The sequence below is a fragment of the Salvelinus fontinalis genome, unplaced genomic scaffold (genome assembly GCF_029448725.1).
Source record: "Salvelinus fontinalis isolate EN_2023a unplaced genomic scaffold, ASM2944872v1 scaffold_0208, whole genome shotgun sequence".
In the NCBI taxonomy this organism is placed as follows: Eukaryota; Metazoa; Chordata; class Actinopteri; order Salmoniformes; family Salmonidae; genus Salvelinus; species Salvelinus fontinalis.
In genome coordinates this window covers 50,001-77,500 of record NW_026600417.1, presented here as the reverse complement: position 1 = coordinate 77,500, position 27,500 = coordinate 50,001, and the positions used below count along the sequence as shown (strand labels likewise).

General features: G+C 46.1%; 1 protein-coding gene across 1 annotated transcript in view; it reads right to left on the bottom strand.

Annotated features, from left to right (window-relative positions):
- LOC129844714 (plexin-A4-like) overlaps positions 1 to 27,500 on the bottom strand; it is a gene marked incomplete at its 5' end in the record, with an annotated part of 114,496 nt that overhangs the window by 60,978 nt on the left and 26,018 nt on the right. Inside the window, 3 exons of the mRNA XM_055912766.1 lie at positions 6,862 to 7,052; positions 17,068 to 17,164; positions 20,200 to 20,400. Coding sequence (XP_055768741.1) covers positions 6,862 to 7,052; positions 17,068 to 17,164; positions 20,200 to 20,400 — 489 coding nt within the window. The remainder of the gene's footprint in view (positions 1 to 6,861; positions 7,053 to 17,067; positions 17,165 to 20,199; positions 20,401 to 27,500) is intronic.

The following is a 27,500-nucleotide window of genomic DNA, read 5'->3' as shown; positions in this document are numbered from 1 at the left end:
GGGTCTCTTTTCATTAGCGGGATGAGCAGTTGATTAGATTTGTGTCTTTGACAAGCTAATTGACGGTTGGTGGAGTCAAATACTAAATCACTCTCTCGCTTTCTGTCTCTCTTCTCTATCTGGGGAAGGAGTGATGATTATTCATGGAGGATGTCACTGTAATGAGCAGCATCAGAATGCATTAGGGGCCGAGGGCTGGGCTGAGGGGCCTTAAAAAGCCCCCCATCATCACAGAGTGACAGTGTTATGGGTACGTGAGAGGGCTACAATATGCTTCTGTTACAGCCAGGCAAGGCATTATGCACAGACAGAACAGAGGATAAATCTATGCTAGATTCAGACCAGGACAGTAGCGGACTGGCCACCGGCCGGTGGGCTGGTCAACCTCTGGACCGTTGGGCCGCCTGCCTTATACAGTTTTTACTACTAATTAAAAAGTTGGCAGAAGGTTGAGCGACACGGGCCAACCCCCCCCTTTCCTCCAGGCCCGTTGGTCTATTCCAAACGAATGTCTATGCAACCCTTAGCCACGCCCCCTTTGTCTCACTCACACTCACATTGACACTGACAGCTCGAAAACGAGCTACAATAGAAAATGGAAACGCAGAGTAAAAAACGTAAGGGTGGTGCTGAAAAGTTAAGAGACAAAAGAGTCAAAAGTCTTCACTCAAATGCAAGTAAATATAAAAAACAAACCGACTTATTCGGTAGTATTAGTACTAGTACCAGTGGCACCGATGCTAACATCGAAGTGCTAGACCGGCAAGAGGAAGACGCCACAACCCGGTTAGCGGGTAAAAGAGTAGACGGAGAGGACAGCGAAGCCAAAAATAGTGCAGCCACAGCGGTAGATATGTACCTAAATGTGTTACAAATACAACATGTTAAATCAGAATTTATGAGTGAAACGCAAATACTATTGGTCAGCTACTGATGTTTAAACGTAGCAGAAAGGAAGAATTGAGGTGAAGACGTACAGTAACTGGGTGTTCAAACCAGCTAGTGGAAAAACTCACATTTAACACCTAGCAAAGCTCTGAATGCCTAGATTTTCACGGTCCTGTGGGGATTTTGTGGGAAACGGCAATCACTTGAGTATCAGTGATTTACTGTCGTATAATTTTACTTAGCTAAAATAAGCATTTTCATTTGATTCTGATTGCTTTTGCCTTGTCGTTCTAAACGCTAAATTGATTAGACATATAAAAACATTAATTAATTAAAACACGGTTCCTACCACTTCGTCTCTTACTAGACACGGTTCCTACCACTTCGCCTCTTACTAGACACGGTTCCTACCACTTCGTCTCTTACTAGACACGGTTCCTACCACTTCGTCTCTTACTAGACACGGTTCCTACCACTTCGTCTCTTACTAGACACGGTTCCTACCACTTCGCGTCTTACTAGACACGGTTCCTACCACTTCGTCTCTTACTAGACACGGTTCCTACCACTTCGCCTCTTACTAGACGGTTCCTACAACTTCGCCTCTTACTAGACACGGTTCCTACCACTTCGCCTCTTACTAGACACGGTTCCTACCACTTCGTCTCTTACTAGACACGGTTCCTACCACTTCGCCTCTTACTAGACACGGTTCCTACCACTTCGTCTCTTACTAGACACGGTTCCTACCACTTCGTCTCTTACTAGACACGGTTCCTACCACTTCGCCTCTTACTAGACACGGTTCCTACCACTTCGCCTCTTACTAGACACGGTTCCTACCACTTCGTCTCTTACTAGACACGGTTCCTACCACTTCGTCTCTTACTAGACACGGTTCCTACCACTTCGCCTCTTACTAGACACGGTTCCTACCACTTCGTCTCTTACTAGACACGGTTCCTACCACTTCGCCTCTTACTAGACACGGTTCCTACCACTTCGTCTCTTACTAGACACGGTTCCTACCACTTCGTCTCTTACTAGACACGGTTCCTACCACTTCGTCTCTTACTAGACACGGTTCCACCCACTTCGTCTCTTACTAGACACGGTTCCTACCACTTCGTCTCTTACTAGACACGGTTCCTACCACTTCGCCTCTTACTAGACACGGTTCCTACCACTTCGTCTCTTACTAGACACGGTTCCTACCACTTCGTCTCTTACTAGACACGGTTCCTACCACTTCGTCTCTTACTAGACACGGTTCCTACCACTTCGCCTCTTACTAGACACGGTTCCTACCACTTCGCCTCTTACCAGACACGGTTCCTACCACTTCGTCTCTTACTAGACACGGTTCCTACCACTTCGCCTCTTACTAGACACGGTTCCTACCACTTCATCTCTTACTAGCCACGGTTCCTACCACTTCGTCTCTTACTAGACACGGTTCCTACCACTTCGCCTCTTACTAGACACGGTTCCTACAACTTCGCCTCTTACGAGACACGGTTCCTACCACTTCGCCTCTTACTAGACACGGTTCCTACCACTTCGCCTCTTACTAGACGCGGTTCCTACCACTTCGCCTCTTTCTAGACACGGTTCCTACCACTTCGCCTCTTACTAGACACGGCTCCTACCACTTCGTCTCTTACTAGACACGGTTCCTACCACTTCGCCTCTTACTAGACACGGTTCCTACCACTTCGTCTCTTACTAGACACGGTTCCTACCATTTCGTCTCTTACTAGACACGGTTCCTACCACTTCGTCTCTTACTAGACACGGTTCCTACCACTTCGTCTCTTACTAGACACGGTTCCTACCACTTCGCCTCTTACTAGACACGGTTCCTACCACTTCGTCTCTTACTAGACACGGTTCCTACCACTTCGTCTCTTACTAGACACGGTTCCTACCACTTCGTCTCTTACTAGACACGGTTCCTACCACTTCGTCTCTTACTAGACACGGTTCCTACCACTTCGTCTCTTACTAGACACGGTTCCTACCACTTCGCCTCTTACTAGACACGGTTCCTACCACTTCGCCTCTTACTAGACACGGTTCCTACCACTTCGCCTCTTACTAGACACGGTTCCTACCACTTCGCCTCTTACTAGACAACGCATTGAAACTCATCACCATGCCAACAGACCTCTGTGAACAGCGAGTAAAGCCATACAAAAAAACATGTTGTGTTGTCATTCATTCACTTGATATGAAATACTGGGCCTGTTGCTGTGTTTTTGTAGTTTTTCAAAATTGGGACTTTATTAGTTAATTTATATAATATATTATTCATATCCAGGTTGATGACAGGCCCAGTCCAGTTTCAGTGGAAGTGAGAGTCAGAGAAGGCAAAGTTTGCCTTGATTATTTCAAGTTATAACTTCACCACACTGAGCCAGGTTACCCAGGTCACCACACTGAGCCAGGTCACCACACTGAGCCAGGTCACCACACTGAGCCAGGTCACCACACTGAGCCAGGCCACCACACTGAGCTAGGTCACCACACTGAGCCAGGTCACCACACTGAGCCAGGTCACCACACTGAGCCAGGTTACCCAGGTCACCACACTGAGCCAGGCCACCACACTGAGCCAGGTCACCACACTGAGCCAGGTCACCACACTGAGCCAGGTCACCACACTGAGCCAGGTCACCACACTGAGCCAGGCCACCACACTGAGCCAGGTCACCACACTGAGCCAGGTCACCACACTGAGCCAGGTCACCACACTGAGCCAGGTCACCACACTGAGCCAGGTCACCACACTGAGCCAGGTTACCACATTGAGCCAGGTCACCACATTGAGCCAGGTTACCACACTGAGTCAGGTTACCACATTGAGCCAGGTCACCACACCGAGCCAGGTCACCACACTGAGCCAGGTCACCACATTGAGCCAGGTCACCGCACCGAGCTGGGTTACCACACTGAGCCAGGTCACCACACTGAACCAGGTCACCACACTGAGCCAGGTTACACTGAACAGCTCAGAGCATACTAGCCCTCTTCCCTGGAGAGAGATAGAGGGGGATTTCCCCTCCTCCTCTCCCGTTCTATCATCCTCCCATCATTTCTCAGGGCCAATCCAAAGTGGCTACTCTATCCATCCTCTGTCCCTCCATCTCCAATCTCTAACCATCTGCTGTCCTCCTCCCCAGGCTGGGGATCCCCATCCATCTATCTCCATCCATCTATCCCTCATCCATCCATCCACCATCCATCCATCTATCCCCATCCATCCACCATCCACCCATCTATCTATCCTCCATCCATCCAGCCATCCATCCACCATCCATCCATCTATCCCCATCCATCCACCATCCACCCATCTATCTATCCTCCATCCATCCAGCCATCCATCCACCAATCTATCCCCATCCATCCACCATCCACCCATCTATCTATCCTCCATCCATCCAGCCATCCATCTACCATCCATCCATCTATCCCTCCATCCAGCCATCCATCTACCATCCATCCAGCCATCCATCCATCTACCATCCATCCATCTACCAGCCATCCATTCATCTACCATCCATCCATCCATCTACCATCCATCCACCCAGCCATCCATCCATCTACCATCCATCCATCTACCATCCATCCATCCAGACATCCATCTACCACCCAGCCATCCATCCATCCATCCATCCATCCATCTACCATCCATCCATCCATCCATCTACCACCCAGCCATCCAGCCTTCCATCCATCCATCCATCCATCCATCCATCCATCCATCCATCTATCTACCATCCATCCATCTACCATCTATCCACCATCCATCCATCCATCCACCATCCATCCATCCATCCATCCATCCATCTATCCCTCATCCATCCATCCAGCCATCCATCTACCATCCATCCATCCATCCATCTACCATCCATCCATCTATCCACCATCCATCCATCCATCCACCATCCATCCATCCATCCATCCATCCATCCATCCATCCATCCATTTATCCCTCATCCATCCATCCAGCCATCCATCTACCATCCATCCATCCATCCATCTACCATCCATCCATCCATCTACCATCCATCCATCCAGACATCCATCTACCACCCAGCCAGCCATCCATCCATCCATCCATCTACCATCCATCCATCTACCCCCCAGCCATCCAGCCATCCATCCATCCATCCATCCATCCATCCATCTACCATCCATCCATCTACCATCCATCCACCATCCATCCATCTATCCACCATCCATCCATCCATCCATCCATCCATCCATCCACCATCCATCCATCCATCCATCCATCCCTCATCCATCCATCCATCCATCCATCTACCATCCATCCATCCATCTATCCCTCATCCATCCATCCAGCCATCCATCTACCATCCATCCATCCAGACATCCATCTACCACCCAGCCATCCATCCATCTACCATCCATCCATCTACCATCCATCCACCATCCATCCATCTATCCACCATCCATCCATCCATCCATCCATCCATCCATCCATCTATCCCTCATCCATCCATCCAGCCATCCATCTACCATCCATCCATCCATCCATCATCCATCCACCATTCACCCACCATCCATCCATCCATCCATCCACCATCCATCCATCATCCATCAATCTACACAGGGCTAACACAGGGCTAACACAGGGCTAACACAGGGCTAACCCTGCTGGAGAACAGGAACAGTTAAACGGGTGTGTGTTCATCTGTTCTGAGGTGAGTGATAAACAGGGTGACTGGGCGCTCTTAGCCTAGCTCACTGGGTTAAACATGTGTGTGGCTGATCCCTCAGTAGCAGCCAGATGTGGAGTTCTATCAGCACTGACAGGTTGTGTGTGTAAGCAGACTAACACATTGGGATGAGCAATGAGTATTGAGCAATGAGTAATGAGTAATGACCAATGAGTAATGAGTAATGGCCAATGACCAATGACCATTGAGTATTGAGTATTGAGAATTGAGAAATGACCAATAAACAATGACCATCGAGTATTGAGAAATGACCAATGACCAATGACCAATGACCGTTTAGTATTGAGTATTGAGTAATGAGTATTGAGTATTGATTAATGAGTGTTGATTATTAAGTAATGAGTATTGAGTATTGAGTAATGAGTATTGAGTATTGAATAATGAGTATTGAGTATTGCACATAGCTGTTACTGTTACTGTCCCTAATTGAAGTCCTGCAGAAAGAAAACTATGATCAAGATGAGTCTAATCTTGTCCAAATGAGAGGTGTCTATCAGCGGCCAGAGGGCGACAGTGTGTCTTGTGTTCATAACGTATATGTCGACACCATCAGCAGTCACTCTAACGATGTGACAGTGTGTGTCCTCCCCTGGGTGACAGTGTGTGTCCTCCCCTGGGTGACAGTGTGTGTCCTCCCCTGGGTGACAGTGTGTGTCCTCCCCTGGGTGACAGTGTGTGTTCTCCCCTGGGTGACAGAGTGTGTTCTCCCCTGGGTGACAGAGTGTGTTCTCCCCTGGGTGACAGTGTGTGTTCTCCCCTGGGTGACAGAGTGTGTTCTCCCCTGGGTGACAGAGTGTGTTCTCCTCTGGGTGACAGTGTGTGTTCTCCCCTGGGTGACAGTGTGTGTTCTCCCCTGGGTGACAGAGTGTGTTCTCCCCTGGGTGACCGAGTGTGTTCTCCCCTGGGTGACAGAGTGTGTAATAATTGCTGGTGTAGTGTGTACAGTATGTGCATGTGTGTGTGTCACTTGTGTGATTCACTTGGTGGGTACTGGTGGTGTGTGTGTGTGTGTGTGTGTGTGTGTGTGTGTGTGTGTGTGTGTGTGTGTGTGTGTGTGTGTGTGTGTGTGTGTGTGTGTGTGTGTGTGTGTGTATATGTGTGTGTGTGTATGTGTGTATATGTGTGTGTGCGTGTGTGTGTGTGTGTGTGTGTGTGTGTGTGTGTGTGTGTGTGTGTGTGTGTGTGTGTGTGTGTGTATCTGCATTCTCACCTGGGTGATGCGTGGGTGTGTACACTTGCTGTTGAGTCCATTGCGCTCCAGCCACTGGCTCTCAGGGTGGGGACAGTGCTGCTTGAGGGTGCAGCGGTTCTCCCCCTTACACCATACACAGCCAAACAGGGGGTCTGCCTTCAGACACAGGCCACAGCTACCCCTCTGGGCATCACACTTGTACAGGTGAACTGATGGGGGAAGAGGGGGGGGGGGGGGGGGGGGAGTCACAGGGAGAGATCAGGTTAACAACACATCACACACATAGACTTGATATCAATCAGTCAATCAATCACATGCATTTATAAAGCCATTTGTAGATCAGAAATTGTAACAAAGTGCTTTACACCAGGCCTAGATTTAAAATGATAGCCGTCATGATGTATATTGGTAAATGTGGGTGAAAACTGTTCAGAACCGGTATACCAATCACAGTCAGCATTTTAGTATTTCCAGAACATGGACAGTATTTGAATCATATTGTGGGAAGCATCATTTGTTGATACTGTATCTCTGTCCCTTGTTCTCTGTCTCAATCCTTCTCTCTTGCTTCTGTCTCACTCCCTCTCCCTCTCCCCCATCTCCCTCTCCCTTTCCCCCTCCCTCCCCCCCGTCTCTCTCTCTCTCTCTTCCTCCCTTCCTCTCTCTCTCTCTCTCTTCCTCCCTCTCTCTTTTCCTATCTCTCACTCTCTCGCTCTCTCCTTCTCTCCTCCTCTCTCTCATTTAGCTGCTGCGACCAGAAGCTTCTTGCCTCTGCTCATCCACTAGTTTAACATTTCATCTCCATGGAAACCGGACAGGTTTTTAATTGCCATTAGATGCTTGTGTGATTTGTCCATCAAATGATGCCTCCAGAGTAGCCTTCTCCCCGGGTAGCTAATGGGAGAGAAGGAGGAGGAATTCATCTTTATCTCTCACTCTCTCTCTTTCTATTTATCTCCCTCTCTCTCCCTGTCTCTCCCTGTCTCTCCCTGCCTCTCCCTCTCTCTCCCTCTCTCCCTGTCTCTCCATGGACACAAAATGTTTCTATACATCCATTCAAATGTGAACACAAATGTGAGCGCAAATAAATCTAATTGCAAAGCCAGCGAGGTGCAGTTAATCATTGTCATTAGTGATTCTATTTGTACTGTATTGGGTTTAAACCAACTAGTACCATCATGCATGGTTTTGTCCTTGTATATATATAATATATAGTTGTAGTGGGAAGTTTACATACACCTTAGACAAATACATCTAAACTCAGTTTTTCACAATTGCTGACATTTAATCCTAGTAAAAATTCCCTCTTAGATCAGTTAGGATCACCACTTTATTTGTGTCACGACTTCCACCGAAGGTAGTTCCTCTCCCTGTTCGGGCGGCACTCGGAGGTCGGCGTCACCGGTCTACTAGCCATCACCGATCCCTTTTTCCTTTTCTGTTTGTTTTGTCTTTGGTTCTTTCACACCTGGTTTGATTTGCCTTCATTTCTGTGTGTTTAATTTACCCTGTTGCCTGCCTAGGTTTGTGTGGGATTATTTATTGTGATGTTGCTCGGTTAGGTTGTGCCCATTTTTGTTTCACGCATTTATACTGAGTGTGTATAAATTTAGGAGCTTTGTTTGTTCCTCCTTTCGTGAGTAACGGGTTTATCTGTTGTCGAGGGCATTTGATTTTTGTATTGTGCTTTACCTGTATTTGGTGGACTTGCCCATTAAAATTACGCATCTCGGACATCTCTGCTCTCCTGCGCCTGACTCCGTCACCTACCTCCTAACGCAATACTGTCACAATTTGAAGAATGTGAAATATCAGAATAATAGTAGAGAGAATTATTTATTTGTTATTTCTTTCATCACATTCCCAGTGGGTCAGAAGTTTACAAAAACTCAGTTTAACTTTGGTCAAACGTTTCAGGTAGCCTTCCACAAGCTTCCTACAATAAGTTGGGTGAATTTTGGCCCATTCCTCCTGACAGAGCAGGTGTAACTGAGTCAGGTTTGTTGGCCTCCTTGCTCGCACAGGCCTTTCAGTTCTTGCCACAAATTTTCTATAGGATTGAGGTCAGGGCTTTGTGATGGCTACTCCAATACCTTGACTTTGTTGTCCTTAAGCCATTTTGCCACAACTTTGGAGTATGCTTGGGTTCATTGTCCATTTGGAAGATCCATTTGCGACCAAGCTTTAACTTCCAGACCGATGTCTTGAGATGTTACTTCAATATATCCCCATAAATTTCCATCCTCATGATGCCATCTATTTTGTAAAGGGCACCAGTCCCTCCTGCAGAAAAGCACCCCCACAACATGATGCTGCCACCCCCGTGCTTCACGGTTGGGATGCTGTTCTTCGGATTGCAAGCCTCCCCCTTTTTCCTCCAAACATAGCGATGGTCATTATGGCCAAACAGTTCGATTTTTGTTTCATCAGACCAGAGGACATTGCTCCAAAAAGTACGATCTATTTTCCCATGTGCAGTTGCAAACCGTAGTCTGGCTTTTTTATGACGGTGTTGAAGCAGTGGCTTCTTCCTTTCTAAGGGGTCATTCAGGTTATGTCGATATAGGACTCGTTTTACTGTGGATATAGATACTTTTGTGCCTGTTTCCTCCAGCATCTTCACAAGGTCCTTTGCTGTTGTTCTGGGATTGATTTGCACTTTTCATACCAAAGTACGTTCATCTCTAGGAGACAGACCGCGTCCCCTTCATGAGTGGTATGATGGCTGCGTGGTCCCATGGTGTTTATACTTGCGTACTATTGTTTGTACAGATGAACGTGGTACCTTCAGGTGTTTGGAAATTGCTCCCAAGGATGAACCAGATGTCCTAACCGACTTGCCAAAACTATAGTTTGTTAACAAGAAGCTTGTGGAGTGGTTGAAAAATGAGTTTTAATGACTCCAACCTAAGTGTATGTAAACTTCCGACTTCAACTGTATATCTCTATTTTCTTTATCGCTTTGGTATTATTTTCACAAGTATATGTTCAAATTTCACAACTCTTCGTACAAAACTCAAAACAGATCATCAAAAAGGCTGTTTGTTCAAAACTTAAAGTACATTTTCATTTGAATAAGTACAACACACAAAATCAGTAACTTTTTCACCAAACCTAATCAGTGTAGAAATACCTTTCATAGAAAGAAATTGCCGTTGACAATGCAATGCTCAATATACCTTTCATTTGATTATCTTCTCATTATTTTGTTTAAATACATTTGACCATGACTTAATTCAGTGTTTAATGGTTAATCACTTAACCGTTTGGTAAACCTATAAATTTAAACTGGTTTATCTACTCTATATTGATTTTGAAAACAACAGAAAGAAAATGTGTTTGTAAAGTATAAACATCTAAAATACATGTATCATACATGATAACCATACATAATGACTAGACATAGTGATAACCACAATTGGTCACCATATAATAGGGTGTGTGTGAACACTTGATATTTCTTTCAACATGGAGCAGATAGACAGCAAGGGAGAAGAAGAAATCAAAGAGCTCGTGGACAAGGGGCCCGACAGAGAGTTGGGCATGTGCCTCATCAAGGAGGTCGTGGACAAGGGGCCCGACAGAGAGTTGGGCATGTGCCTCATCAAGGAGGTCGTGGACAAGGGGCCCGACAGAGAGTTGGGCATGTGCCTCATCAAGGAGCTCGTGGACAAGGGGCCCGATAGAGAGTTGGGCATGTGCCTCATCAAGGAGGTCGTGGACAAGGGGCCCGACAGAGAGTTGGGCATGTGCCTCATCAAGGAGGTCGTGGACAAGGGGCCCGACAGAGAGTTGGGCATGTGCTTCATCAAGGAGGTCGTGGACAAGGGGCCCGACAGAGAGTTGGGCATGTGCCTCATCAAGGAGCTCGTGGACAAGGGGCCCGACAGAGAGTTGGGCATGTGCCTCATCAAGGAGGTCGTGGACAAGGGGCCCGACAGAGAGTTGGGCATGTGCCTCATCAAGGAGGTCGTGGACAAGGGGCCCGACAGAGAGTTGGGCATGTGCCTCATCAAGGAGGTTGTGGACAAGGGGCCCGACAGAGAGTTGGGCATGTGCCTCATCAAGGAGGTCGTGGACAAGGGGCCCGACAGAGAGTTGGGCATGTGCCTCATCAAGGAGCTCGTGGACAAGGGGCCCGATAGAGAGTTGGGCATGTGCCTCATCAAGGAGGTCGTGGACAAGGGGCCCGACAGAGAGTTGGGCATGTGCCTCATCAAGGAGGTCGTGGACAAGGGGCCCGACAGAGAGTTGGGCATGTGCTTCATCAAGGAGGTCGTGGACAAGGGGCCCGACAGAGAGTTGGGCATGTGCCTCATCAAGGAGCTCGTGGACAAGGGGCCCGACAGAGAGTTGGGCATGTGCCTCATCAAGGAGGTCGTGGACAAGGGGCCCGACAGAGAGTTGGGCATGTGCCTCATCAAGGAGGTCGTGGACAAGGGGCCCGACAGAGAGTTGGGCATGTGCCTCATCAAGGAGCTCGTGGACAAGGGGCCCGACAGAGAGTTGGGCATGTGCCTCATCAAGGAGCTCGTGGACAAGGGGCCCGACAGAGAGTTGGGCATGTGCCTCATCAAGGAGCTCGTGGACAAGGGGCCCGACAGAGAGTTGGGCATGTGCCTCATCAAGGAGGTCAAAGAGGTGGACATCAGAGAGAGGGAGGCAGACGGCAGGGAAGTGTTGTGTCTAATGAAGTCCGGACGACCGTTGTTGGCCATGTGGTAAACAGATGTCTTACCATGGCAGAGGTTGACAGCTTAGTTCACCCCAACCTGAAAAGTCAACTGTCAATTCTATCATGAGAACATATCATATCATCAATTCTATCATGAGAACATATCATATCATCAATTCTATCATGAGAACATATCACATCATCAATTCTATCATGAGAACATTTTACCAAGAAAAGAGGTAAGTCTGCAGGATATGCACTATGCCTTACCATTACATTTACAGTCAATTACATATTGCAATGCATGTCAATTCACAACACATGTCAATTCACAACACATGCTCCACTATTGTTCCAGTATGATCTATTGACAGTAAACTCTGTTCTACTGTCAGACAGAAGACCCCATGGTGGTGGCCGTGTGTTGACCAACTAGCAGTAGTGGGCCGTGGTAGAAATGGTGAGGACCAGGAACTATATATGGCTGTCCGAAATAAAGCAGGCCATTGAGGAGAACGATGACACCTTTGCCAATGTGGCATCCATCAGCCAACCAATAATCATTCACCTTTTGAAGAGGCTCCAGGTATCTATGAAACACATTTACCTGGTGCCTTTTGAAGAGGCTCCAGGTATCTATGAAACACATTTACCTGGTGCCTTTTGAAGAGGCTCCAGGTATCTATGAAACACATTTACCTGGTGCCTTTTGAAGAGGCTCCAGGTATCTATGAAACACATTTACCTGGTGCCTTTTGAAGAGGCTCCAGGTATCTATGAAACACATTTACCTGGTGCCTTTTGAAGAGGCTCCAGGTATCTATGAAACACATTTACCTGGTGCCTTTTGAAGAGGCTCCAGGTATCTATGAAACACATTTACCTGGTGCCTTTTGAAGAGGCTCCAGGTATCTATGAAACACATTTACCTGGTGCCTTTTGAAGAGGCTCCAGGTATCTATGAAACACATTTACCTGGTGCCTTTGGAGAGGCTCCAGGTATCTATGAAACACATTTACCTGGTGCCTTTTGAAGAGTCTCCAGGTATCCATGAAACACATTTACCTGGTGCCTTTTGAAGAGGCTCCAGGTATCTATGAAACACATTTACCTGGTGCCTTTTGAAGAGGCTCCAGGTATCTATGAAACACATTTACCTGGTGCCTTTGGAGAGGCTCCAGGTATCTATGAAACACATTTACCTGGTGCCTTTTGAAGAGGCTCCAGGTATCTATGAAACACATTTACCTGGTGCCTTTTGAAGAGGCTCCAGGTATCTATGAAACACATTTACCTGGTGCTTTTGGAGAGAAACAACGACTGGGTGAAACAACTGCGGGCCGAGTATGTTCAGGTACAGCACTATATACTGTATTACTGTTACTATTAATGTACATGCTACTTCACAATATCATATTGGAACTATAAAAATACTATAAAAATAACTAACCCAAATATATGTTTAGACGGTGATGGTGCTTAATGCTGCTGTGAACCATCACAAGTATATCTTTGTTGATGAAGCGGGCTTCAACCTGGCCAAAACTTGCCGCCATGAGCGGAACCTCATCGGCCAACGGGTGACCGTCCAAGTGCCTGGACAACGTGGGGAAACAACTCCATGTGCGCAGCTATCTCTGAAGATGGTGTGGAGGACGTAGGCAGTTACTAGGATCCTGCCACGCTGCACACCTCATTGTGTTTCTCAATGAAATTGAAGGGGTCACCTATGTCATTGTGTGGGACAATGTCAGGTTCCAACATGCAGAGGTGGTTCAGGCAGGGTTTCGGGCCCATCCTCGATTCGTTACCCTATACCAGCCCCCATGCTCTCCTTTCAACCCTAATGAGGATATTTAGTTCCGCATGGAGGTGGGCGATCAACATCCCCATAAGCGTGCCACCCTCCTTCTGGCCATGGATGAGGCATGCAGATACATCAACGGAGACAAATGTCAGGCTTGGAATCACCAGCCCAATAGGTATTTCCCGCGGTGCATGAACAATGAGGACATTCACTGTGATGTGGATGAGAGTTTATGGCCAAATGCTCAAAAGGGAAAAGGAACAGGACAGGCTTGATGCAAATTATTGCGTGCTAAACATTATGTTTAATTTTCATTCATTTAAGTTGTTTCATTTAATGTCTTACATGTGATTACAGACAGTACACCTGCAATTATATCTGAAAAATAACATGTTTTTTTGCATGAATGATTGTAGAGGATGTCTTCATTGATCACACCTTTGATTACACATTGAATTTATATTATGGAAATTATAGATTTTCGGTCAATTTTGTTGGGTAATATAAGTGTATTGCCTAATGTTAAAACTACTAAATTGAAAATATATAATTATGTTGTTTTGGTGATTAAACCAACGTTCTCATTACATTTGACAATAAACGTATATGTTGGTTGTGTGGTGAGATGTTTACAATCCAAATGAACGCACCCTGACAGGTTTTGAATGAACAACTGGCTGCCTTACACACGTGACCAGTTTAGAGTTTTGTACTAAGAGTTGTGAAAATAGAACCAAAGTGATAACAAAAGACTGTATTAACCATTACTAGATAGATAGATAGTCACTGTTAGTATAGCATATTGAATGTTCTCTTTCAGTGTATTCGAATGTGGTCTGTGGTAATATGCTGCTGGGCGGAGGGAAACAACTGACAGAGGAAGGTGTGAAGCTAACAAGCACCACAGTGAAAGGTGTGAAGCTAACAAGCACCACAGAGGAAGGTGTGAAGCTAACAAGCACCACAGAGAAAGGCGTGAAGCTAACAAGCACCACAGAGAATGGTGTGAAGCTAACAAGCACCACAGAGAAAGGCGTGAAGCTAACAAGCACCACAGAGAAAGGTGTGAAGCTAACAAGCACCACAGATAATGATGTGAAGCTAACAAGCACCACAGAGAAAGGCGTGATGCTAACAAGCACCACAGAGAAAGGTGTGAAGCTAACAAGCACCACAGAGAAAGGCGTGAAGCTAACAAGCACCACAGAGAAAGGCGTGAAGCTAACAAGCACCACAGAGAAAGGCGTGAAGCTAACAAGCACCACAGAGGAAGTTGTGAAGCTAACAAGCACCACAGAGAAAGGCGTGAAGCTAACAAGCACCACAGAGAAAGGTGTGAAGCTAACAAGCACCACACAGAAAGGCGTGAAGCTAACAACCACCACAGATAATGATGTGAAGCTAACAAGCACCACAGAGAAAGGTGTGAAGCTAACAAGCACCACAGAGAAAGGTGTGAAGCTAACAAGCACCACAGAGAATGGTGTGAAGCTAACAAGCACCACAGAGAAAGGCGAGAAGCTAACAAGCACCACAGAGAAAGGTGTGAAGCTAACAAGCACCACAGATAATGGTGTGAAGCTAACAAGCACCACAGATAATGGTGTGAAGCTAACAAGCACCACAGATAATGGTGTGAAGCTAACAAGCACCACAGAGAATGATGTGAAGCTAACAAACACCACAGAGAAAGGCATGAAGCTAACAAGCACCACAGAGGAAGGCGTGAAGCTAACAAGCACCACAGAGAATGGTGTGAAGCTAACAAGCACCACAGAGAAAGGCGTGAAGCTAACAAGCACCACAGAGAAAGGTGTGAAGCTAACAAGCACCACAGATAATGATGTGAAGCTAACAAGCACCACAGAGAAAGGCGTGATGCTAACAAGCACCACAGAGAAAGGTGTGAAGCTAACAAGCACCACAGAGAAAGGCGTGAAGCTAACAAGCACCACAGAGAAAGGCGTGAAGCTAACAAGCACCACAGAGAAAGGCGTGAAGCTAACAAGCACCACAGAGGAAGTTGTGAAGCTAACAAGCACCACAGAGAAAGACGTGAAGCTAACAAGCACCACAGAGAAAGGTGTGAAGCTAACAAGCACAACACAGAAAGGCGTGAAGCTAACAACCACCACAGATAATGATGTGAAGCTAACAAGCACCACAGAGAAAGGTGTGAAGCTAACAAGCACCACAGAGAAAGGTGTGAAGCTAACAAGCACCACAGAGAATGGTGTGAAGCTAACAAGCACCACAGAGAAAGGCGAGAAGCTAACAAGCACCACAGAGAAAGGTGTGAAGCTAACAAGCACCACAGATAATGGTGTGAAGCTAACAAGCACCACAGATAATGGTGTGAAGCTAACAAGCACCACAGAGAATGATGTGAAGCTAACAAACACCACAGAGAAAGGCGTGAAGCTAACAAGCACCACAGAGGAAGGCGTGAAGCTAACAAGCACCACAGAGAAAGGCATGATGCTAACAAGCACCACAGAGGAAGGTGTGAAGCTAACAAGCACCACAGAGGAAGGTTTGAAGCTAACAAGCACCACAGATAAAGGCGTGAAGCTAACAAGCACCACAGATAATGGTGTGAAGCTAACAAGCACCACAGAGAATGGTGTGAAGCTAACAAACACCACAGAGAAAGGCGTGAAGCTAACAAGCACCACAGAGGAAGGTGTGAAGTTAACAAGCACCACAGAGAATGGTGTGAAGCTAACAAGCACCGCAGAGAAAGGCGTGAAGCTAACAAGCACCACAGAGAAAGGCATGATGCTAACAAGCACCACAGAGAAAGGTGTGAAGCTAACAAGCACCACAGAGAAAGGTGTGAAGCTAACAAGCACCACAGAGGAAGATGTGAAGCTAACAAGCACCACAGAGGAAGATGTAAAGCTAACAAGCACCACAGAGGAAGTTGTGAAGCTAACAAGCACCACAGAGGAAGTTGTGAAGCTAACAAGCACCACAGAGAAAGGCGTGAAGCTAACAAGCACCACAGAGGAAGTTGTGAAGCTAACAAGCACCGCAGAGGAAGTTATGAAGCTAACAAGCACCACAGAGGAAGGTGTGAAGCTAACAAGCACCACAGAGGAAGTTGTGAAGCTAACAAGCACCACAGAGTAAGTTGTGAAGCTAACATGCACCACAGAGGAAGGTTTGAAGCTAACAAGCACCACAGAGGAAGGTGTAAAGCTAACAAGCACCACAGATGAAGTTGTGAAGCTAACAAGCATCACAGAGAAAGGGAGACGAGAGAGAGAGGGAGGGAGAGAGAGAGAGAGGGAGGGAGAGAAACAGAGAGAGAGAGAGGAGAGAGAGGAATGAGAGATGGAGAGAGAGCGAGGGGGAGAGAGAGAGAGAGGGAGGAAAGAGATGTCGACTGGAGAGATGGAAAAAGGAAAGAGGACGTGGCAAGACGAGCGGTGTGAAGCTAACGAGGTGAACAGAAGGAGGGAAAAGGGAGGAAGAGAGAGAGCAGAGGGAAATTAGGTGTGAGAGATGGAGAATAAGGGAGAGAAAGGGAGATGAGAGAAGAGGCAAAGTTATAACCAGACGCTGCCGCCCACCGCAGCAAAGTAATGCCACTTCTGTGTCTGTGCCGGTGTCAGGGGGATGGATACTGCCGCAACTGCCCGCCTGTTGCCATGGAGACCGGCTACACAGGCAACGGCGGTGATCGGGTGGGGTGTGTGTGGATGTGTGTGTGTGGGTGTGAGGGGGGGGGTTCCTGACCTTTATTGTCGGCGGGGTTGTCGATGCTGAAGTCTCCGTTCCAGATGACCGTCAGGTCCACAGGGAGGCTGCTCATCTCCATCCCATCATATGAGTACTGTTGTCGCCATGGGGACCCAGAGAGGGGGAGATAGGGGGGTGAGATGGAGAGAAAGGAGGAGAGAGAGAACGAGGAGAGAGAGAACGAGGAGCGAGAGTAAAGGGGAGAGAGAGAGAGCACCAGAGAGAGAGAGAGAGAGGGGGGGGGGGGGGTAGAGGAAAAGGCATTTGAAGAGCAGAAGTACTGTAAACACTCAAGCCAGGTAGAGTACATCTTCACAGACAACTACGTATCAAAGCTAGTCAGAGTGTTTGAGACTCTCCCATTCAACAGTAGCATATCATATTAGCATATCATTCAGCATAGAAACCCTTTCATTGAGAGTCTTTCATTTCATACCAACCATTGTTCCAGAACGGAATGACACATAATAGTATTGCTGAGGGAAGCTGGAATTTAGAGAGGGCATTTAAACTCATCAAAGGCTCTGTGCACATGTACAATGAGAGACATATCCTTGGGCATGGAGGACTGGTTCCAGAGAGTGTACTGTAGGTACTAGCTCAATAGTACTGATTACTAGAAATGAGGAACCTGTATTGAGATTCTACAGTCACTGGCTCTCCAGACAGACCTGAGATAGAGTTGTGCATCTTCTCACTTTCACAAATAACTTCAAATATGTCTCTGACCAACTCTCTCGCTATCTCTCTCCGAATGATCCGCTTGACCGTAAGCAATCAGGCTTCAAGACGGGTCACTCAAATGCGACTGCTCTTCTCTGTGTCATGGAGGCACTCCGTCCTGCCAAAGCTGACTCTCTCTCCTCTGTTCTCATCCTCCTAGATGTATCCTCTGCCTTCGACACCGTGCACCATCAGATCCTCCTCTCCAGCCTCTCAGGGCTGGGCATCTCAGGCTCTATCAGATCCTCCTCTCCAACCTCTCAGGGCTGGGCATCTCAGGCTCTATCAGATCCTCCTAGCCAGCCTCCCAGGGCTGGGTGTCTCAGGCTCTATCAGATCCTCCTCTCCAGCCTCTCAGGGCTGGGAGTCTCAAGCTCTCTTGGATTGCATCCTAGTTGGCAGGCCGCTCCTACCAGGTGACGTGGAGAGGCTCTGCACCACATACTCTCACTACTGGTGTCCCATAGGGCATGGTTCTAGGCCCTCTCCTCTTCTCTCTATAGCCCAAGTCACTGGGCTCTGTCATATCCTCACATGGTCTCTTCTATCATTGCTATGCGGATGACACTCAACTACTTTTCTCCTTCCCCCCCTTCTTCACCCAGGTGGTGACACGCATCTCTGCGTGCCTGGTAGATATCTCAGCTTGGATGTCGGCCCACCACTTCAAGCTCAACCTCAACAAGACAGAGCTGCTCTTCATCCCACGGAAGGCCTCTCCGCTCTTCTCCATCACGGTTGACAACTCCACGGTGTCCCCCTCCCAGAGTGCAAATAACCTTGGCATGACCCTGGACAACACCCTGTCATTCACTGCAAACAACAAAGCAGTGACTCGCTCCTGCAGGTCGTGCTCCTCAACATCCGTAGAGTACGGGCCTACCTCACAGAGTACGAGTCATCTCCCGTCTGGACTACCGCAACTGTTGGCTGGGCTCCCCGGTGGTGCCATCAAACCCCTGCAATTTATCCAGAATACTGCAGCCTGCCTGGTGTTCAACCTTCCCATGTTCTCCCACGTCACCCCACTTCTCTGCACACTCCACTGGCTTCCAGTCGAAGCTCACATCCACTACAAGACCAGCAGCAAGAGGAACTGCCCCTCCCTGCCGAAATATATATATTTTGTGAACTAACATTTTGCTTATAGCTACTGTGTTACACTACATGACTGAAAGTATGTGGACATCTGCTCGTCGAACATCTCATTCCAAAATCATGGGCATTAATATGGAGTTGGTCCCTCCTTTACTGCTATATTAGCCTCCACTCTTTGGGGAAGGCTTTCCACTAGATGTTGGAACATTGCTGCGGGGACTTGCTTCCATTCAGCCACAAGAACATTAGTGAAGTCGGGCACTGATGTTGGGCGAGTAGGCCTGGCTAGCAGTCGGCGTTCCAATTCATCTCAAAGGTGTTCGATGGGATTGAAGTCAGAGCTCTGTGCAGGCTAGTCAAATTCTTCCACAGCGATCTCGACAAACCATTTCCGTATGGACCTCACTTTGTGCACGGGAGCAAGGGCCTTCCCCAAACTGTTGCCACAAAGTTGGAAGCACAAACTCGTCTAGAATGTCATTGTATGTTGTAGCATTAAGATTTCCCTTCACTGGAACTAAAACAGCCCCAGACCATTATACCTCCTCCACCAAACTTTACAGTTGGCACTATGCCTTCGGACAGGTAGCGTTCTCCTGGCATCCGCCAAATCTATATTAATCCATCGGACTGGCAGATGGTGAAGTGTGATTCATGCTCAGCCATGGAAACCCATTTCATGAAGCTCCCGATGAACAGAGCTTGTGCTGACGTTGCTTCCAGAGTCAGTTTGGAACTCGGGAGTGAGTGTTGCAACTGAGGACAGACGATTTTTACTCGCTACGCGTTTCAGCACTCGGCAGTCCCGTTCTGTGAGCTTGTGTGGCCTACCACTTTCTGGCTGAGCTGTTGTTGCTCCTAGACGTTTCCACTTTACAATAACAACACAGCAACTGATTTGTTGGAAAGGTAGCATCCTATGATGGTGCCACGTTGAAAATCACTGAGCTCTTCAGTAAGGCCATTCTACTGCCAATGTTTGTCTATGGAAATGGCATGGTTGTGTGCTCGATTTTATATGAAATAGCCAAATTCCCTAGTTTGAAGGTCCACATACTTTTGTATATTTAGTGCATGTGGTTGTACCACCTAGCTATCTTAAGATGAGTGCACTAACTTTATGTCGCTTAGTGACTAAAAGATCAATGTAAATATCAAATACATTCCTTCCAATATGCTTTATATCCACAATTTCCATTCATTGTGTACACCTAAACACACATACACAAACTTCCCTATTCATCCCGTTGAATAAGGGAGTCTGACAACTTTACACCCCTCCAACACACCATCACCCCCGATACTCACCGAGGTGTTCTGGCACTGAACACAGCTGCTGTTGAAGCGGAGAGCGGGCACCCGCTGCTCCACGCCCTGGATGGTGAGCAGACACTCATAGCCCCTCTGTCCTGACTGTGGCTGGGGAAGGTTCTTGGCCCGCAGGGTGATGGGCTTCACCACGTTGACCGGCACCAGGATACGCTCGGTGGGCAGCAGCTGGGGACACTCCTGTAAAAGCCACAGGGAGAGCTGGTCAGGAGGACCAAAACCACAGGAGCCAGACGTCAACAGTGTGTTACTCCCAATACACACTTGTTTCACACTGTGGATTTGGCATAGTTTACTTTACTCGTGGTTGTCAAGAGAGAAAACGTAAAAAAGAAGTATTGACTATGTTATGATATTTTGGGGTATACTTTGAGGTCAACATCATACCGTATCGGCCATTCTAGGACAATAGTGAACCTACGTCCGAGTAGGGTTCAACTCTGTAGAAATCACCCTACAGGCCCAAGTCACTCCTCACATCTACATGGTTAATACAGATACCATATCTAACTGTGAAACAACATTATAAATGGTAGAAATTATGAATGTGTTTTGGCGACTATGGTTGGGTTTGGTTGGGTAGTTATCTCTGGTAGAGTTAGTGTTGGTTACCTCTAGTGGTTGGGTAGTTATATCTGGTAGAGTTAGTGTTGGTTACCTCTAGTGGTTGGGTAGTTATATCTGGTAGAGTTAGTGTTGGTTGTCTCTAGTGGTTGGGTAGTTATATCTGGTAGAGGTAGTGTTGGTAGTGGTTGGGTAGTTATATCTGGTAGAGGTAGTGTTGGTTACCTCTAGTGGTTGGGTAGTTATATCTGGTAGAGGTAGTGTTGGTTGTCTCTAGTGGTTGGGTAGTTATATCTGGTAGAGGTAGTGTTGGTTGTCTCTAGTGGTTGGGTAGTTATATCTGGTAGAGTTAGTGTTGGTTACCTCTAGTGGTTGGGTAGTTATATCTGGTAGAGTTAGTGTTGGTTACCTCTAGTGGTTGGGTAGTTATATCTGGTAGAGGTAGTGTTGGTTACCTCTAGTGGTTGGGTAGTTATATCTGGTAGAGGTAGTGTTGGTTACCTCTAGTGGTTGGGTAGTTATATCTGGTAGAGGTAGTGTTGGTTGAATCTAGTGGTTGGGTAGTTATATCTGTTAGAGGTAGTGTTGGTTACCTCTAGTGGTTGAGTAGTTATATCTGGTAGAGGTAGTGTTGGTTACCTCTAGTGGTTGGGTAGTTATATCTGGTAGAGTTAGTGTTGGTTGTCTCTAGTGGTTGGGTAGTTATATCTGGTAGAGTTAGTGGTGGTTGTCTCTAGTGGTTGGGTAGTTATATCTGGTAGAGATAGTGTTGGTTACCTCTAGTGGTTGGGTAGTTATATCTGGTAGAGTTAGTGTTGGTTGTCTCTAGTGGTTGGGTAGTTATATCTGGTAGAGTTAGTGTTGGTTACCTCTAGTGGTTGGGTAGTTATATCTGGTAGAGGTAGTGTTGGTTGTCTCTAGTGGTTGGGTAGTTATATCTGGCAGAGTTAGTGTTGGTTACCTCTAGTGGTTAGGTAGTTATATCTGGTAGAGTTAGTGTTGGTTGTCTCTAGTGGTTTCTTTAGTTATATCTGGTAGAGTTAGTGTTGGTTACCTCTAGTGGTTGGGTAGTTATATCTGGTAGAGGTAGTGTTGGTTGTCTCTAGTGGTTGGGTAGTTATATCTGGTAGAGATAGTGTTGGTTACCTCTAGTGGTTGGGTAGTTATATCTGGTAGAGGTAGTGTTGGTTGTCTCTAGTGGTTGGGTAGTTATATCTGGTAGAGTTAGTGTTGGTTACCTCTAGTGGTTGGGTAGTTATATCTGGTAGAGTTAGTGTTGGTTACCTCTAGTGGTTGGGTAGTTATATCTGGTAGAGTTAGTGTTGGTTACCTCTAGTGGTTGGGTAGTTATATCTGGTAGAGTTAGTGTTGGTTGTATCTAGTGGCTGGGTAGTTATATCTGGTAGAGGTAGTGTTGGTTACCTCTAGTGGTTGGGTAGTTATATCTGGTAGAGTTAGTGTTGGTTGTATCTAGTGGTTGGGTAGTTATATCTGGTAGAGTTAGTGTTGGTTGTATCTAGTGGTTGGGTAGTTATATCTGGTAGAGTTAGTGTTGGTTACCTCTAGTGGTTGGGTAGTTATATCTGGTAGAGGTAGTGTTGGTTGTCTCTAGTGGTTAGGTAGTTATATCTGGTAGAGGTAGTGTTGGTTGTCTCTAGTGGTTGGGTAGTTATATCTGGTAGAGGTAGTGTTGGTTACCTCTAGTGGTTGGGTAGTTATATCTGGTAGAGTTAGTGTTGGTTACCTCTAGTGGTTGGGTAGTTATATCTGGTAGAGTTAGTGTTGGTTACCTCTAGTGGTTGGGTAGTTATATCTGGTAGAGTTAGTGTTGGTTACCTCTAGTGGTTGGATAGTTATATCTGGTAGAGTTAGTGTTGGTTACCTCTAGTGGTTGGGTAGTTATATCTGGTAGAGGTAGTGTTGGTAGTGGTTGGGTAGTTATATCTGGTAGAGGTAGTGTTGGTTACCTCTAGTGGTTGGGTAGTTATATCTGGTAGAGTTAGTGTTGGTTACCTCTAGTGGTTGGGTAGTTATATCTGGTAGAGTTAGTGTTGGTTACCTCTAGTGGTTGGGTAGTTATATCTGGTAGAGGTAGTGTTGGTAGTGGTTGGGTAGTTATATCTGGTAGAGTTAGTGTTGGTTGTCTCTAGTGGTTGGGTAGTTATATCTGGTAGAGTTAGTGTTGGTTACCTCTAGTGGTTGGGTAGTTATATCTGGTAGAGGTAGTGTTGGTTACCTCTAGTGGTTGGGTAGTTATATCTGGTAGAGGTAGTGTTGGTTGTATCTAGTGGTTGGGTAGATATATCTGGTTGAGTTAGTGTTGGTTACCTCTAGTGGTTGGGTAGTTATATCTGGTAGAGTTAGTGTTGGTTACCTCTAGTGGTTGGGTAGTTATATCTGGTAGAGGTAGTGTTGGTAGTGGTTGGGTAGTTATATCTGGTAGAGGTAGTGTTGGTTACCTCTAGTGGTTGGGTAGTTATATCTGGTAGAGGTAGTGTTGGTTGTCTCTAGTGGTTGGGTAGTTATATCTGGTAGAGTTAGTGTTGGTTGTCTCTAGTGGTTGGGTAGTTATATCTGGTAGAGTTAGTGTTGGTTACCTCTAGTGGTTGGGTAGTTATATCTGGTAGAGGTAGTGTTGGTTGTCTCTAGTGGTTGGGTAGTTATATTTGGTAGAGGTAGTGTTGGTTACCTCTAGTGGTTGGGTAGTTATATCTGGTAGAGTTAGTGTTGGTTACCTCTAGTGGTTGGGTAGTTATATCTGGTAGAGGTAGTGTTGGTTGTCTCTAGTGGTTGGGTAGTTATATCTGGTAGAGTTAGTGTTGGTTACCTCTAGTGGTTGGGTAGTTATATCTGGTAGAGGTAGTGTTGGTTACCTCTAGTGGTTGGGTAGTTATATCTGGTAGAGTTAGTGTTGGTTACCTCTAGTGGTTGGGTAGTTATACCTGGTAGAGGTAGTGTTGGTAGTGGTTGGGTAGTTATATCTGGTAGAGGTAGTGTTGGTTGTCTCTAGTGGTTGGATAGTTATATCTGGTAGAGTTAGTGTTGGTTACCTCTAGTGGTTGGGTAGTTATATCTGGTAGAGTTAGTGTTGGTTGTCTCTAGTGGTTGGGTAGTTATATCTGGTAGAGTTAGTGTTGGTTACCTCTAGTGGTTGGGTAGTTATATCTGGTAGAGGTAGTGTTGGTTGTCTCTAGTGGTTGGGTAGTTATATTTGGTAGAGGTAGTGTTGGTTACCTCTAGTGGTTGGGTAGTTATATCTGGTAGAGTTAGTGTTGGTTACCTCTAGTGGTTGGGTAGTTATATCTGGTAGAGGTAGTGTTGGTTGTCTCTAGTGGTTGGGTAGTTATATCTGGTAGAGGTAGTGTTGGTTACCTCTAGTGGTTGGGTAGTTATATCTGGTAGAGGTAGTGTTGGTTACCTCTAGTGGTTGGGTAGTTATATCTGGTAGAGTTAGTGTTGGTTACCTCTAGTGGTTGGGTAGTTATATCTGGTAGAGGTAGTGTTGGTTGTCTCTAGTGGTTGGGTAGTTATATCTGGTAGAGGTAGTGTTGGTTACCTCTAGTGGTTGGGTAGTTATATCTGGTAGAGGTAGTGTTGGTTACCTCTAGTGGTTGGGTAGTTATATCTGGTAGAGTTAGTGTTGGTTACCTCTAGTGGTTGGGTAGTTATATCTGGTAGAGTTAGTGTTGGTTACCTCTAGTGGTTTGGTAGTTATATCTGGTAGAGTTAGTGTTGGTTACCTCTAGTGGTTGGATAGTTATATCTGGTAGAGTTAGTGTTGGTTACCTCTAGTGGTTGGGTAGTTATATCTGGTAGAGGTAGTGTTGGTAGTGGTTGGGTAGTTATATCTGGTAGAGGTAGTGTTGGTTACCTCTAGTGGTTGGGTAGTTATATCTGGTAGAGTTAGTGTTGGTTACCTCTAGTGGTTGGGTAGTTATATCTGGTAGAGTTAGTGTTGGTTACCTCTAGTGGTTGGGTAGTTATATCTGGTAGAGGTAGTGTTGGTAGTGGTTGGGTAGTTATATCTGGTAGAGTTAGTGTTGGTTGTCTCTAGTGGTTGGGTAGTTATATCTGGTAGAGTTAGTGTTGGTTACCTCTAGTGGTTGGGTAGTTATATCTGGTAGAGGTAGTGTTGGTTACCTCTAGTGGTTGGGTAGTTATATCTGGTAGAGGTAGTGTTGGTTGTATCTAGTGGTTGGGTAGATATATCTGGTTGAGTTAGTGTTGGTTACCTCTAGTGGTTGGGTAGTTATATCTGGTAGAGTTAGTGTTGGTTACCTCTAGTGGTTGGGTAGTTATATCTGGTAGAGGTAGTGTTGGTAGTGGTTGGGTAGTTATATCTGGTAGAGGTAGTGTTGGTTACCTCTAGTGGTTGGGTAGTTATATCTGGTAGAGGTAGTGTTGGTTGTCTCTAGTGGTTGGGTAGTTATATCTGGTAGAGTTAGTGTTGGTTGTCTCTAGTGGTTGGGTAGTTATATCTGGTAGAGTTAGTGTTGGTTACCTCTAGTGGTTGGGTAGTTATATCTGGTAGAGGTAGTGTTGGTTGTCTCTAGTGGTTGGGTAGTTATATTTGGTAGAGGTAGTGTTGGTTACCTCTAGTGGTTGGGTAGTTATATCTGGTAGAGTTAGTGTTGGTTACCTCTAGTGGTTGGGTAGTTATATCTGGTAGAGGTAGTGTTGGTTGTCTCTAGTGGTTGGGTAGTTATATCTGGTAGAGTTAGTGTTGGTTACCTCTAGTGGTTGGGTAGTTATATCTGGTAGAGGTAGTGTTGGTTACCTCTAGTGGTTGGGTAGTTATATCTGGTAGAGTTAGTGTTGGTTACCTCTAGTGGTTGGGTAGTTATACCTGGTAGAGGTAGTGTTGGTAGTGGTTGGGTAGTTATATCTGGTAGAGGTAGTGTTGGTTGTCTCTAGTGGTTGGATAGTTATATCTGGTAGAGTTAGTGTTGGTTACCTCTAGTGGTTGGGTAGTTATATCTGGTAGAGTTAGTGTTGGTTGTCTCTAGTGGTTGGGTAGTTATATCTGGTAGAGTTAGTGTTGGTTACCTCTAGTGGTTGGGTAGTTATATCTGGTAGAGGTAGTGTTGGTTGTCTCTAGTGGTTGGGTAGTTATATTTGGTAGAGGTAGTGTTGGTTACCTCTAGTGGTTGGGTAGTTATATCTGGTAGAGTTAGTGTTGGTTACCTCTAGTGGTTGGGTAGTTATATCTGGTAGAGGTAGTGTTGGTTGTCTCTAGTGGTTGGGTAGTTATATCTGGTAGAGGTAGTGTTGGTTACCTCTAGTGGTTGGGTAGTTATATCTGGTAGAGGTAGTTTTGGTTACCTCTAGTGGTTGGGTAGTTATATCTGGTAGAGTTAGTGTTGGTTACCTCTAGTGGTTGGGTAGTTATATCTGGTAGAGGTAGTGTTGGTTGTCTCTAGTGGTTGGGTAGTTATATCTGGTAGAGGTAGTGTTGGTTACCTCTAGTGGTTGGGTAGTTATATCTGGTAGAGGTAGTGTTGGTTACCTCTAGTGGTTGGGTAGTTATATCTGGTAGAGTTAGTGTTGGTTACCTCTAGTGGTTGGGTAGTTATATCTGGTAGAGGTAGTGTTGGTTGTCTCTAGTGGTTGGGTAGTTATATCTGGTAGAGTTAGTGTTGGTTACCTCTAGTGGTTGGGTAGTTATATCTGGTAGAGGTAGTGTTGGTTACCTCTAGTGGTTGGGTAGTTATATCTGGTAGAGGTAGTGTTGGTTGTCTCTAGTGGTTGGGTAGTTATATCTGGTAGAGTTAGTGTTGGTTACCTCTAGTGGTTGGGTAGTTATATCTGGTAGAGGTAGTGTTGGTTACCTCTAGTGGTTGGGTAGTTATATCTGGTAGAGGTAGTGTTGGTTGTATCTAGTGGTTGGGTAGATATATCTGGTTGAGTTAGTGTTGGTTACCTCTAGTGGTTGGGTAGTTATATCTGGTAGAGTTAGTGTTGGTTACCTCTAGTGGTTGGGTAGTTATATCTGGTAGAGGTAGTGTTGGTAGTGGTTGGGTAGTTATATCTGGTAGAGGTAGTGTTGGTTACCTCTAGTGGTTGGGTAGTTATATCTGGTAGAGGTAGTGTTGGTTGTCTCTAGTGGTTGGGTAGTTATATCTGGTAGAGTTAGTGTTGGTTGTCTCTAGTGGTTGGGTAGTTATATCTGGTAGAGTTAGTGTTGGTTACCTCTAGTGGTTGGGTAGTTATATCTGGTAGAGGTAGTGTTGGTTGTCTCTAGTGGTTGGGTAGTTATATTTGGTAGAGGTAGTGTTGGTTACCTCTAGTGGTTGGGTAGTTATATCTGGTAGAGTTAGTGTTGGTTACCTCTAGTGGTTGGGTAGTTATATCTGGTAGAGGTAGTGTTGGTAGTGGTTGGGTAGTTATATCTGGTAGAGGTAGTGTTGGTTGTCTCTAGTGGTTGGATAGTTATATCTGGTAGAGTTAGTGTTGGTTACCTCTAGTGGTTGGGTAGTTATATCTGGTAGAGTTAGTGTTGGTTGTCTCTAGTGGTTGGGTAGTTATATCTGGTAGAGTTAGTGTTGGTTACCTCTAGTGGTTGGGTAGTTATATCTGGTAGAGGTAGTGTTGGTTGTCTCTAGTGGTTGGGTAGTTATATTTGGTAGAGGTAGTGTTGGTTACCTCTAGTGGTTGGGTAGTTATATCTGGTAGAGTTAGTGTTGGTTACCTCTAGTGGTTGGGTAGTTATATCTGGT